The sequence below is a fragment of the Empidonax traillii genome, unplaced genomic scaffold (assembly GCF_003031625.1).
Source record: "Empidonax traillii isolate 1590-97213 ecotype Southwest subspecies unplaced genomic scaffold, ASM303162v1 scaffold1678:size223582, whole genome shotgun sequence".
Taxonomy (NCBI): domain Eukaryota; kingdom Metazoa; phylum Chordata; class Aves; order Passeriformes; family Tyrannidae; genus Empidonax; species Empidonax traillii.
The window spans coordinates 6,708-20,711 of NW_020956871.1; the positions used below are offsets into that span (position 1 = coordinate 6,708).

The 14,004-nt window shown below is 49.8% G+C and overlaps 2 protein-coding genes across 2 annotated transcripts in view; both read right to left on the reverse strand.

Annotated features, from left to right (window-relative positions):
• Window positions 1-63: 63 nt before the first annotated feature.
• LOC114070753 (transmembrane protein 136-like) lies at window positions 64-6,133 on the reverse strand. Its single transcript, XM_027908321.1, has 4 exons — window positions 6,118-6,133; window positions 4,535-4,544; window positions 1,215-1,414; window positions 64-602 (listed from the first exon to the last, which is right to left on the reverse strand). The coding sequence occupies exons 3-4, from the start codon at window positions 1,408-1,410 to the stop codon at window positions 64-66; spliced, it is 735 nt and encodes a 244-aa protein (XP_027764122.1). The 5' UTR covers window positions 1,411-1,414; window positions 4,535-4,544; window positions 6,118-6,133.
• Window positions 6,134-6,143: 10 nt separating this feature from the next.
• Window positions 6,144-14,004, reverse strand: part of POU2F3 (POU class 2 homeobox 3) — a 39,117-nt gene continuing 31,256 nt past the window's right edge. Inside the window, exons 6-14 of the mRNA XM_027908319.1 lie at window positions 13,891-13,993; window positions 11,202-11,284; window positions 10,907-11,089; window positions 10,456-10,597; window positions 9,756-9,892; window positions 8,445-8,606; window positions 7,946-8,012; window positions 7,347-7,479; window positions 6,144-6,776 (exon numbers count right to left, since the gene is read on the reverse strand). Of these exons, the coding sequence (XP_027764120.1) occupies window positions 6,737-6,776; window positions 7,347-7,479; window positions 7,946-8,012; window positions 8,445-8,606; window positions 9,756-9,892; window positions 10,456-10,597; window positions 10,907-11,089; window positions 11,202-11,284; window positions 13,891-13,993 (1,050 nt within the window). The 3' untranslated portion in view covers window positions 6,144-6,736. The remainder of the gene's footprint in view (window positions 6,777-7,346; window positions 7,480-7,945; window positions 8,013-8,444; window positions 8,607-9,755; window positions 9,893-10,455; window positions 10,598-10,906; window positions 11,090-11,201; window positions 11,285-13,890; window positions 13,994-14,004) is intronic.

The following is a 14,004-nucleotide window of genomic DNA, read 5'->3' on the forward strand; positions in this document are numbered from 1 at the left end:
ATTTTAGGGGCTCTTCTCATAGGAATAAACTCCAGTAGCCCAGGGGATTGTCCTCCCAACCCATCAGTGAGCAGCCACGTGCCCATTAGTTCTCACAGGTTCGTTCCCACTCCTCAGGTGCCTCCAGGGAAGGCGCTTCTTCACCATTTTCCTCCTGACAAAGCGGCAGATTTCAACCATGAACCCCAGAGACACCACGTACATGGCCAGGCCCCCAGCCTTGAGGAGCCAGCTGGGATGGGGGGACACCACCATGGCACGCATGATGCAGGCTCCTCCCGCCATCCTGAGCACCAGGAAGAGCAGCACGAAGAGGGAATCCACCAGCTCTCCCAGGAAGGTGTGGTACCGGCCCGTTTCCCGCAGGAACCAGCGCGCCTGGAGCAGGGGGTTGGTGATCTCGCTGACAAACACGACAGCGTTGACTTCCGTGGCGGATTTGCCCAGCCCCAGCACCAGGACCATGCCACAGATGCTCAGGGTGTGGTGGAACAGCATCAGGCCCCCCTCTGTCTGGAAATACAGGCACCAGCCCAGGTCGAAGATGAAGTAGCCCAAGGTGAGGGACAGCACGTGGGTCTGGAGGGGTGTGTTTGGTGAACCTGAAATGAAAGATTCACATAAGATAAGCCTTTTTCAGATGTTCTTCAACGCTGTGGAGCAGTACAGGTTGGGAGTTGCCCCTTTCCTCCTCAGTTTCCAGCCTTATCCTGTGGGCCAGGCTGGAAGCTGGGATGCCTGGTCCTGCCTTCCCTTCACACTCCATCCTGCCACACCTCTGCTTTTCTCTTTTTCTCTCACAACCCTTTTAAAAAGCAGGGGATGGAAAGTCAGACCTCCAGCAGCAGAACTATTTGAGATTTAACGATAGAAAACATCAAACAAAACACTGCAGAGACAAATGTCAGAAGTTATTATGCCCTTAAAGATGTGAAAGCACTTAGTCTGTTCTCACCCAATGCTGCAATAAATTCAAGCTGCCAAGCTGAACACTTTTAATGTATCCCTATAAACCAAACAAAAAAGGAAGAGAGCAAAAAGATAAATAGCAAGAAGTGATAAGGGCAGAGGAATTCAACAAAATCCTGCCTCAAACACCCCAAAACCACCCGTAAGAGGAGAGCAAAAGCAAAAGAGGGAGGGCAAAAGCCCCTTCCTCCAGCTGTGACAGAACTACAGGTGAACACAGGACATGGGTGAGACTCCAAACACACCTGCATGGGTCAGAGGCCAGGGGCCATCCACGAGGGCAGTGTAACCGGAGAGGAAGGTGACAATGACCCCGTGCAGGAGGGTGACCAAGCGGCAGCTCCACTCGGAGGAGCGGTGCTTGTTCCAGCGGCAGAGGCAGAGGTACAGACACAGCCAGGTGACAAAGCTGCAGGTCACTTCCAGAGCGATGGAAACCATCCTGCTGGACGCAGGGGGAGAGTGTCAGGAGGGCAGCAACACCCCCGTGTTCATCCACACCGCCCACCTCGGTGTGTTCATGGAAACCCCAGAGAGGGGAATAAAAACAACTAACCAGCCAACCAACCCCAAAACACGAGGAAAACAAACCAGCCAAGAGCCTCGTCCCCCTCCCCTGAGCACGGTGCTCTCCCCAGCCCCCCTTTAGCACCAACTGGCCAAACCCCACAATCTCAGCCCTCCCGGTGCCAAAGCACCTTTGCCCTCCCCGACAGCCCCTCTTCCCTCGGGGGCCAGGACACCCGGGGGGACCAGACCCCCATCCCCTGCCCGGCACGGGCCAGAGGTTACCCAACAACCCGGGAGCACCCTCGGTCCTTACCCCGGTCCGGGCGCTGCCGCCGCCCCGCCGGGACCGGCCCCTCTGCGGCTCTGCTGGCCTGGGACCTGCCCTGCTCCGGGGCTGTCCGGGCTGGGAGGCCGTGCCGGCACACCCGGAGGCTTTTATCTTCCCTGCCCTGCCCTGCCCTGCCCTGCCCTCCCCGGCCCGGCCCCCGCGGGTTCCCCGGAGGATGCTCCCCCTGCATCCCCGCTCGCTCTGCCCCGCTTTTACCCAGCCCGGAGGCGAGCGGGCTTTACCCAGCTTTACCACCCCGGAGGCTCTCCCCTGGGGCTAGGAGAGAGCCGAGCCGCCGGGGCAGGGCGGGGAGGGAAGGGGGAACGGGGCGGGGGAAAGAGGGACAAGCGTTTGGTACCTCCGCCCATCCCCGGCCCTGCCCGCTGCGGCGCTCCCGGAGAGCCCCCGGACCTCACTCGGGCTGGATGTTTCCTTCTGCGATGGAGGAGGATAAAGCTGACAATAAAGCCGGATCAGGCTGATGTCTTTTTGTTTTTTTTTTTTTTTCCCTCCCAGTCTTGAGTGTCCTGGAATCCTCTTTCAACTTTTGTACCAGTTTTGAGAGCAGAGGCAGACAAGGAGCCACCTCGGTGTCGTCCTGTGCTGATTGCGAGTTGGGTGAGTTTGGGGCAGCTCGGGGCCGAGCTGGGGAGTGGTGCTGGACGCCCGATTAACTGAGAGATGTGACACAGAACACGCAGAACAGGATGAGTGAGCGAGGAGCTGAGCCCAGCAGAGGCAGGAGTGAGTAACCAGGGGGAGGGCTGTGCTTCCTCCAAGCCCTCACAGCCAACTCACACGGTGTCATTTCTGTTTACCCAGTTTGCTGTAAAAATTGAGGTTGTGCGTCCCGAACAAGCCAAAACCTTCCCGACATCCAGAGCACCACGCTGGGAGTGAAACCAACCCCTCAGAGCCCCCCACCATCACTGAGATCCCTTGTGTGTGCTGCACTCCAGAGGATGTTTCTCTGTGTTACACACTAAAATATTTTCCTGCTTGGATCACAGGTTATAGGTCGGTCTTATAGTTAGCTAAAACCCCCTGATTTTTGCCTCCTTTCCTGGCATTTTGGCCCCTGCTCTGAAGCAAACCCATGATCTGTGCAGGCAGGGACCCCCAGCACACAGAAAGGGGGTCCCACTGCAGCTCAGGCACCAGTCCCTGCTGGCTCTGTAAAGGTGAGCCTGAATTTAAGCTGAGCTGTTTTATTGGAGCATCAGGATCTCTGCCAATTCTACCTGGACTGTAAGGCCCAAGGCTGGGGGCATCAGGAAGCTGGAATTTCCTGCACCGTTTATTTTGATGCTCCTGTGAGACTGGAAGCATTCCTAGATGACAGGGGGATGAAGATATTTCTCTTCCAACAGGAGCTTTTTGTTTTTGTTTTTTGTGAAGCAAACAAGCTGCTGGTGTTTGTTTTCCCATCCAGGCCCGGTTTATCCATAAATCCAGGAGATTTGTCACTGTGTTTATAAACTTTGTGGGGGAGATCAGCTCTCGTGGTGTGTTTGCACAACACCTGGCTTTGATCTCACAGCAATACTAATGTGCACATGCCATTATCCAGCATTTAACACATTGGAAATTTCCCTCCCAGCTTTCAGAAATAGTATTCCAAAAATCTATGCAGTGCTGGTTTTGGTTTTTTTGTGGGTTTTTTTGGGGTTTTTTTGGGTTTTTTTTTGGTTGGTTTTTTTTTGGTGGGGGGAGAAAATTACTTGGAGGAACTCGTGAAAACTGAATGGAATAGTCCTTGTCAGTTAAGAGCCAGATTTTATCTCAGTGTATCTTCTCTTTGCTCTAAGGACACATAAAAATATATATCTGTAATATGTTTAATATATATTGTAAATAACTGCCTTAACAACTTTGGGTTTGGTCTCTTTTGATCAAGAGCCTCACAAACCTCTGGGAGCCTTTCCCAAGTGTTTAAATCAACTGGCTCTGCAGTCAGGAACCAAGTTACAGCTCAGCTACCAGGTACAGGATTAATGCAGGAATTACTGGATGAAGTGTGCAGGAAAAGGTTATCAGGGCAATCAGAAATTGAGCTTCTAAATAATTGCTTATCATCTATGAAATAACTCGAGATTTTCACAATAGAAACCAGCTGGAAAGTAGAGCTTTGCTGTTTAATATAAATGCCTTCTCTGATGGCTGGCAGGAAAATCAGCTGGAATGTTGAGCATTCCTGAACTCTGCCACTTAGCACAAATGGAGGACTGGGAGAAGGAAAGGATTATCATCTCCACTGCCTAAAGGGGATTAAGTCATTTGTCTGAGGTCATGCAGGAAGTCAAACCATCAAGACAGAGCGTCCCAAAGGTACAGGTCAGGGGTTTACATTTGTCCTTCCTGTCTGCTAATCTTTAAATTGATATTTATAGGCAAAATTAATTAAAAAAAAAAAAAAAGAAGTTGTTCCATCATGTATTTATTTTAAGAAGGTCTGTACTCTAGGAGGGAGAGGCTGGAGCAAGATGCCTCCATGCCACTTGAGCATCTTTTCCAGATGGATCTGGCTTTGAATAAGGATTTGAAAATTATTGCCTAAAAAGCTGGCAGGTCCTTTAGGTCTTTATAATTACAGGGCCTCGGGCAGCCACTCCTCTTTTCCATCCCTGGCTAGGCCCTGGCACAGGTTGCCCAGAGAAGCTGTGGCTGCCCCTGGATCCCTGGGAAGTGTCCAAGGCCAGGCTGGACGGGGCTGGGAGGAACCTGGGCTGGTGGAAGGTGTCCCTGCCCCTGGCAGGGGCTGGAATGGGATGATCCCTTGTGTGGAGGAGAATTTTTTTTCCCCCCCCTCCCTCAAGAATCCCGTAATTAAAGCACACGGGTGAAAAAAAATCTGTCACGTTTAATTCCTGTCAGTCTGGCTGGTGAAGACATTTCTCCCTGTTAAGAGACAATAAGAAGCTGCAGAAATCTCCCAAGAAAACCCCACCCACGCACGTGCCCCCAACCCTGTGACAGCTCAGCTTCGGAGCAATTACATTCAAATAATTCATTTCACCTTCCTAAATACAACTGGAAAGCAACAGAGAACAAGGCTTGAGATGAACCCTCCAAGCATGTAAGGGGATTTAATTAATGGCAGAAAGAAGGGCCACAGCGATCAGGAGAGTTGGATTAATGCTACCCAGCTACAGTTCTGGTTTTCCCAACATAAAATGTCACAAGAGATTTTGTGGGGGGGGGGGGGGGGAAGTGTCATTGGATTTTAACATTTCCACTGAAAAACAGAGATGATGAAAGTGGTTTAGTTAGAGGTAAATGAGTAGTGAGGGGAATCCAGGAAATAGAAATACATTTTGTCCCTGTTCTGTGTCAGAATTTTTTTTTTTAAAAACTTGGTTTAGTATTAAAAAAAAAAAAATTCAAGAAATGTTACCTGATCTTTTCCAGTCCTCATTATTATCAGTGTCTGCTTCTATAGCAAAACCTCACTCAAAGCAACAAATTCTATGTACAATGTTCAGGGAGGGCCCAACACTTTGTGTGAAAGCAGCTGATAAATTCTTTAAGGTCCACAGACCCCCTAACTCATCACACAGGACTGGATGAGTTGAATAAGAAAGAAGGGATCAAATCCCCATCAGTAACAAAGGATCACTTTTACTTTAAAAAAAAAGGAAAAAAAAAGCTCATATTTACCTAAAAAAAAGCCATCAGAAAAAAAAAAATTAGTACTACTCAAAAATGTCTATTTACAGTCAGTGACTCAGATACTCATTTATTTTAGTTCCACTGAATTAATGGCTTGTACCCATCTTTCCTGCCCAGGAATTCGTAAGACTCAAGCCTACTTTAAGAAAAGTAAAAGTTTGCAAAGTAACCCCAATTTTCCTGGTGACAGCCTGTGAAAGTTGATGTTCCCTAAACTTTAGGATCTCACGGAATTCTGAACACACCGACCTCAAGGTTCACACCTGAGCAACACGTGTCCTCCCAGGAGCAGGAAAGCAGAGAACAGACTCAGGAAAGAGCAGAACACCTCAACTCCCAAGAGGTTGGGTTTGGTATCAGGTAAAACCCAAAGAATGAGTTAAAGGGGAAAAAAAAACAAAATAAAATAAACCAAAAAGGGGAATGTCAAGACTCATCCTCGTCCCCACCAAATCAACACAAACTGCTTTCAGGCAGAATTTCACCCGAGGTTTCCAACAGCATCTGGGAGCAATAACAAGACCTGGACACAAATGTTGCAAAAGACAATTATTTTTTTTTTTTTTGTTTCATTTTGTTGGTTTTGAAAAGGGAAAAAAAAAAAAAAAAAAAAAAAAAAAAAAAAAAAAAAAAAAAAAAAAAAAAAAAAAAGAAAAAAAGGGGGGAATGAAAACAAAAAAAAAAGCACCTTTGGAAAAGAGCAGAATGGCTCAAAGCAAAGCAAGTTTGGAAGTGGATAAAGCAGAGTTGGCCTTGGAAATCTATGGAAAATCAAGGCCCACGTGTGGACACAGGTCTGTGGTGAAATGAACTGGGTACCCTCGGCTCAGTTTGGGGCTCGTGGGGTGTGTGCGTGGCAGCAACAGCAGGAGAGACCCTCCCTCGTGGGAAAACGGGTTTAGGGGGAGAAAGGAGAGTTCTGACACAAGAAATCCTTCCAGGTTAGAGCCTGCCAGGCAGTTCCAGCGAGGATGCAGAGGCTTGCAAGCAGAGGGCAGTGTGTGACATGCGGGCAGGGCTAAGCAAGGGCTCGCTCGTGGAGGGAACGTTCGTGGGGCTGGGAATCCTCGGGGGAAAGCGGCTGCAGTTTGAGTCCCTGGAGAGTTCCGCGGCTCCAAGGGGTTCCCTTGGACAAGACCTTCGCGTGGCAGCGCTTGGAAGGCACTGGAAGGCCGGGGTGTTGCCCCAGGAATTATTCCTGGAGGAGTTGGTCCATGGCTCGGAGTCAGAGCTCCTTTGACACACGGTGGAGGGGTGGTCTCAGTGGAGGTAGGTAGGTTGGTTCCATCGGTACCAGGATCTGTTTGCGACACAGGGAAGAAGAGCTACAATTGGTGATGCTTCCCCCTTGAAATAAAAAGCATTATTATTCCATTTCTAACCTTACTTCACTGGGCAAACGGTCTTTTACTCCTACAGCAACCCCCTGCCCTTCTGCAGATCTTCCTGATTCCATGTGCTACCTGGCTGTTGGACCTGCCCCATGTAAGAGGAGGCACAGGGTGATCCATGACTCAAATCCCACCCTCTGCCCCGTTTCCTTCCTCCCACACCACCCCCGATGTGATGGGGCAGAAGCTACAAGTGCAGAGAGCCCTGAGCAGCACAGGCACCTTCAGTGAATAATCAGGAGGGCTCTGAGCCCATGTCTGGCTCGATGCTTTTGCAGTATCTGAAGGCAGGACAGAGGGAAAAAAATAAATAAATAAAAAAAATCTCTGTTCTGCCACTGTGAGAGAGTCACTCCCAGCACAGCTCTCTGGGTGGCACTGCAGGAGAGAAAATTGGCTGTGGAGGGGGGTTATCCAAGCAGAAACAGCAAAAGATCCCACTGCTGCCCTCCCCAGTGCCCTGGTGAGCTCTGCCTTACCCTGAAGAGTTGAAACCAGAAGAGTTCATGGCAGCTTTGGAGTTGCTCTGGGCTGTGCCGGGGCTGCTGGCATGGAGGGCACTGCCAGGGGATGAGGGCCTGCTGGAGTTCCCTGGGGAACACGATGATGTTACTGCGTGTGAGAAAGCACAATAAGGCTGGGGTCTTCTCCTCCTCCTGCCAAGGGCAGCCCAGGCCCAAACGTTCCCACCACGTCCTGCTGTCCCTTTGATTCACTGCCTGCCCTGCAGGGGAAAGTGGGGGAGCCCAGGACTGCTCCCTGTGGCCCTTGGTTCCTATTCCTGTTCCCCCCTTCTCAGGGGAGATCTGACACTCTGACCTACCCCCCCTTGTTTGGCTCCCAAACCTAAACACCCCCCCAAAATTAGCCCGGGATTATCCTGGGAATGTCTTTATCCCAGCCAAGAGAAAGACTCGGCTGTTCTCATCCCATGTTATATGGGGACACTTTCCCTGGCCAAACCCAAGGGTTTTATGAAGAGTATCCTGCAAAGGGGACCCCAAAATCAAGTAGTCAGGGAGCAAGGGCAGAGGGAGGAGGGAAGGAAGATGGATAGGGCAGGATTCCCAAGGCTTACCAGTCCCAGGCATGGTGCTGTGCACTGGATTGACAGAGAGGGGCCCCAAGGACCCTGAGGTAGAGACCTGGGGAGAGACAGAAGCAGACAGCATTTGGCACTGTGAGTGTATAAATCACAAAATGCCACTCCTTTCCCATTCCCTTTGGAGTGTGCTGGCTCCCAGGCACACTTATCACCTTCATCACAGATATTTCTATTCCCACTCCAGTGTAGAAGCACCATTCCCATACCCAGGGCCATGAAAAGAATCCAGAATTAGTTTTACATGTTGCTGGCACCCTCTACATCCATCTAAACTCATGGACCAGCCATGGAAGAGCCTGAAGTGATCAAAATCAAGCCCAAATTTTCTGGAAGTCCCAAGATCCCGCTGCAGGAGTGGCTGCCCTTTGGATGTTCTGCCTGAAGCCTCCCAGCTCCCTCCCAGCAAACCCCACACCCTTTGCCCTCCTTGTCTGGGATGGCACACAGAAATCCTCGCTCCCAAGTGTCTCACCAGTCTGGAGTTGTAGATGGGTGATTTGATGGGGGATGGCATCGGGCAGCTGATCCGCTTTTCCTTCTGGCGCCGGTTGCAGAACCAGACCCGAACCACCTCCTTTTCCATGGAGAGCTGCTCTGCTATCAAGGATATCTCCTCTGAACTGGGCTTGGGGTTCTGCTGAGAGAGGCAGGAGGTTAAAGAAAGCCCCAGAGAGCTGCACCTTAGAGCATCAGTGTCTGGTGCTGGCAGGACAAGGGCGGGGTTGGCTGCGAACTGGGGAGGGGACAAAACTTGCTCCTAAGACAGAGGGTAAATATTTGAGTGAGAGATCATGTTCTGTGAACCAGCTTGGGCAGCAAGCCTCAGGGAATCCGTATGGGGTGGGTCACCCGTCCCTGCTGCTGCACAAAGCCCCACACACTCTTTAACAGCCCCTAAATCATTGCTGGGGTGGGCACCTGAAGCTTGGTGGTGTTATCAGCCAGCTCTGAGTACTGGTTGTGCACCATCTCAGAAGAGCCACTGCTCCTCTTGCCTCCTCCACCCCTCCTCGTCTACAAAGGGAAATGATAGCAACTCATTTATTTCCTGGTGCATTCTGACAGCAGTTTCAGCTCTGGGGGGGTTTGATCTCAGTTGGAGACTCCAAGGTCAAAAAAAACCCCCCGGCACAGGAGGTGCCAAGGCAGCAGTTCCCATCACAAAGGACGCCTTCTACCAGCTGAAAATGAGGTGCCAAAATGATCTGAGGGTGGCTGAGCAAATTCTGATATGAGGGAGAAGCCAAGGGAAAAAAAAAAAAACCACAAGGGCTGATCAGAAACAGTTTTGATGGGAAATTTTCCATGCACAATTTAGTCCTGCTGATTAAAGCTCCCTTTGCTTTCTGGGGTGATTTTTCTTGACATTCCTGATGCTGAAAAAGCAGAAGGCTCCACTTCTGAACGGTTTCAGCAGCGACTGTGGTCTTACAATAGCTGCCTGATGGTGGCCACAGAGCTCCTGTGACACAAACCTGCAGCTCAAAAAGAGAAGAGGTGGGTGCAGGAGGTCAGCTCGGTGGGTGATAACGGGGAAAATGTGGCGATAAAATTGTAACTCCCTTAAAACAACATTTACCGAGGAAACAATGGGGAATTTCTTTGGTTTTAACACTTTCCCTGGTAACCCCTTCAAGCATTTTCTAACCTGCTTTCAAACCAAACCAAAAGAGATGCCTATATATATATATCTATATTTTTAAAGATGATTCAGTGCTACCACGGCCTAGAAAATACTGAACTCAGAGAGAGTTCCCAACACATGGGAAGATTTTGCCCTCACATCTTGGAATCTCTTCTCCAGCGTGGAGCGAATGTTGGTCTCGATGCTGGTTCTCTTCTTCCTTTTCCGTCCAAACATCTCGTTCACTGAGGGGTAGGAATTGGGGGTGCTCATGGAAGAATCCAAAGGAGCAGATTCTGGGGAAAGAGGGAGAGAAAAAAAAAAAAAGAGATATTCAAGGAGATGATGAGTTGTTTCCATCCCCAGATCCTCTCTGTGCACTAAAACACCTCCTAAAATACGTAGAATGTTCCCACATTGTAGATCCTTCCTCTGATGAGGATCAAAATTGCTCCAACGGCCCCAAATCCATCACTGAGCTTGTCCAAATCAGGGAAGAAAGAGGAGTGCTAACATTTTTAATCCACACACTGCTTTTCCTTTGTCCAGCCTGAGCTCCAGCCTGCTCTGATGGGGATTTTCCAGGGGTTTAATTTCACACAGTTAAAGATGTTGGCTAAACCCCTTGGATAAATTAGTCAAAATCAGTCCGCAGAGGACACCAGCCCAGTCCTGCTGCCACTGGGGATTTCCCCTCCCAGTGATATCTTCCTTTTCTAATCACAGCTCCTGGGCTGATCTCTGAGCACCTCGAGCTCCTTCCCATTCCTTCCAGTTTACGCAGGGATTGAAGGGATTATCCTTTTCCTGGATGGATCCTCTCGCCCTTGGTGGCATTTCTGCACCTAATGTCACCCACCTGCATCACTCAGCCACTTCTCCAGCAGGGGTTTGAGCTTGCACATGTTCTTGAAGCTGAGGTTGAGGGCCTCGAAGCGGGAAATGGTGGTCTGGCTGAAGTCGTTGCCGTAGAGCTTCCCCATGGCCAGTCCAACATCCCCCTGCCAGGGAACACCCAAACCCCTCCATCAGCTCAGGAAAGCCCCCTCACAGCCATCAGGCCTTGTTTCCATGACCTGCCTTCCCAGGGGAAAGGGGCTTCGTTTTTTCCCCACAGGGACCTGCCCCACACCCCATCTGTTGGAGAAGGTGCAGATCACGAGGTAATGAAGTGTCGGGAAGGGTTTGCCCCTTCCTGCATTTGGAAGGGGACGCTGCAAAACGAGCCAAACTGTATCTAACCCAGCCCTTCCACCATCCCAACCTGTCCCCCACCACAAGCCACCCCTCCCACCCGTGAGGCCTCTCACCTGTGTGAACCCCAGCTTGATCCGCCTCTGTTTGAAGGTCTTGGCAAACTTTTCCAGCTCCTCCAGGTCACTTGGCTCCTCTGATGCCCCTGAGGGAGTCAGGTGCTTTGCCACTTGCAAATGCTGGGGGACATCCAGGTGGGGCTCCACTGATGAGCCAGGGAGCCCAGAACGACCCACAGCCTGTGAAAACAGCCCCAGAAAAGGATGTTCAGGGTGACAGCAATGGGGGGAAACACCCAATTTTCTGTGCTGTTTGCCCTCCACGAAGCAGCACCCTGCAGGTGGGGGTTACCTGTGATGCCAGGCTGGGTCCTGGCTGGGAGAGGAGGAGGCTGCCCTGCTGCTGAGGGAAGGAGAGGAGGTTTGGCTGCAAAGCTGAGGAGAGAAAAAGAGAGACACGTCTGGTCAGGGCAGCTCCTCCATCAGCTGGACATCCCTGCCCAGGAAAGGCTCGTGGAGCTCTGGGTGTTCAGCTCCATTAATCAGTTCTTGCTCAAAACACAAGCATTTCAGCCATTACCAAAGTGTCTGGCCCTGAGCTGGACTATGAGAAAGAAAAGGTTCTTCTCATGGCTCTTTAGCCTGAAAGGGATTATTGCAATAATTATGTAAGTAAAATATCTCATCTGCTGATCCCCTCATTACCCTAAGGCTGAACCAGAGCTTTTTATGGACCTCTAACTTTGATTTTAGGGGCCAAGCAGCAGAGAATTCACTCCATCCTTCATGGTGATCTCTCCCAGTGCTTAATCATCGTCGCTGTTGGACAAATGTACATCTTATTTCCAACATAAGCTTTTCTGACTCCCAACTTTCAGCCACTTGATCTCGTTAAAAAACCCCCCCTGATCCCACAGTTAATCTCATGAGCCCTCCCACTCTGCTTTCTATTATACATTTCATTTGCAAGTGTCATTTTGAAGCCATCTGACCCTTTCTTCTCTGCCCCACTGTATTTCATATAAATTGAATTTCTTTTGGAATATATGGACGGGCACAAAAATGATGAAGGGGAAAAAAGGAAGGGAAATCTATAAACCCAGCAAAAAGTAGTATTTATGGAGCCTGTGTAATTGTTTGGTTGACAAACTGCCAAGTACAAGCCCATATCTCTTACAGGGAATGTCCTACAGGACCAAGTTGTGTAGTTCCCCAGAAATTTAGTTTGGATCAAGTCCACTGTGAGTGAAACCTCTGGAATGCAGAGAGGATTTATCACCTCTCTACAAACAGTCAATATATTTAATTGATTTTAACTGACAATTATAGGGAAATCCACAGAAATTTATGGACTTCTGCTAATAAATAGGAAAACAGAATCTCCAGGATCAATCTCTCCCCCTCTCTCTTTTTTTCTGCCTTTTCTTGTTGAATTTAGCTCTAATGTGCACTGTCCCCTTTATTTATTTAGGCTGGGGTTTCAATGAGCCTTCCCTAACGCTGGAACAACTTTGAATTTCAAATCCAGGCTGGTAATGAGGTGCACATTTTTAACAGAGCAGGTAATTAATCACAGGAATGGCTTGCCTAGGGACATGGCAGATGCTCTGTCATTTGGAGTCTTTAAAATCATGATTGAACACCTTGGTGAAAGCTAAGCTGGAGCTCAAATGAAAATTATGGGCTGGATTCAGGAATCACCGGTCTGACAGCTGATGAGATTTGAGGCTGTTTTCACAAGATGAAGACTTCAGCAGCAATATTTTGACTGCCAGTATTCCCAGCATCTCCCTGGCTGCTCATTCCCACCTTCAGAGCACGGAGCTCGGGGCTGTGCAGGGAATCACATCAGGCCACGAGGAACCAGAGCTGGGGGTTTCTCTGCCCTAAAAACACCTTTAAACCAGCAAACCCACACTGAAATCCTTGGGAAGGCTGAGCCCCCTTGGCCACAAAATCCACAGACCGAGGTGTCCATCAGTCAGAACTCTGAGGGTGTTCCCCTGATGGCTCCAGGGACAACTTGGGGAATATTTTGTGCATCTCTTCAGCAGGCAGAAAACTCCTCCTGTGTCTGTGCCAAACAACCAGTTCCACAAAACCCAGCTGTGCCTTCCCTTCCACTCCCCCGTGGCTGTGCATGGACACAGCAAAGGATCGTTAAAACCTGGCAATCAATTATGCAAATGCGAGTGCTCCTGCACGGAAATCCAGCTCCTGGCCAAAAAAAACCCCAGTCTTGAGCAAGTCTGGAACTGGAAGGGGTCACAGCCAAACAAGTGGCCATCTGTGGGGAGTTAAAGCTGCCAAAAAAGTCACTGAACAGAAGAACTTCTAATCTGTAAAAGGCAGCAAGTTCTGCTTTGAAGTATAATATACTTATTATACCTGAATAAAAGCTGGCAGCAAGCAACAGATTGCCCTGACCCAATTTCAAACAAACTATATTCAAGATTCTTGGTAAATACACATCACATAGTTTCATTACACATCACTCAGCATCATTTGGCAGGGAGAAGAGTTTATGGGCTGTCAGTAGGAAATAAAATTCCCATTTGCCCACGTACAGGGGATGTACCAGTGGATTTGAGCTGCAGAGATTTAAGGGTTTCATTCTGAATTTTGGTTCGTACAGAGCGAGCTCTGTGCTGGAGTAAATCAAGAAGATGAGCCAAGGACCCAAATCACTTTGTATCTGTCGGGTGATGGATCAAAGCCTGCATTTGTCCCCGGGGAGCAGCTCCTCGCTGTGTTTGCAGGGAACCAGCCGGTGTCCTGAATTCCCGGTGGGAATTCAGCCTGGCCCCAAGGTGGCACTCTTGGAGCGCACAAGGCGCAGGTGCCGGGAGCATCTCCAGAGCTGGACCCTTCCACGTGGACCTGGGATCATCCCCCAGCCCGGGATGGGTGGGAAGCATCGGGTACCACAGGCTGGGAAAACCCAGCAGGCTGATTAAAAGCAACACCCCTTGAGAAGAGAGGTTTCTCCTCGATATTTATCTGCTTCTAACGATGCCCATTTCAGCTTTTGTGGCTCTTACCTTGCTGTCCTGCCTGAGACTGGGACAGGAGAAATTGGGGAACTGACTGCATATGTCCAGGAAGCAACACGAGCTGCTGCAGGGTGTGGAGGGAGCTCATATCCTAGGGGGGAA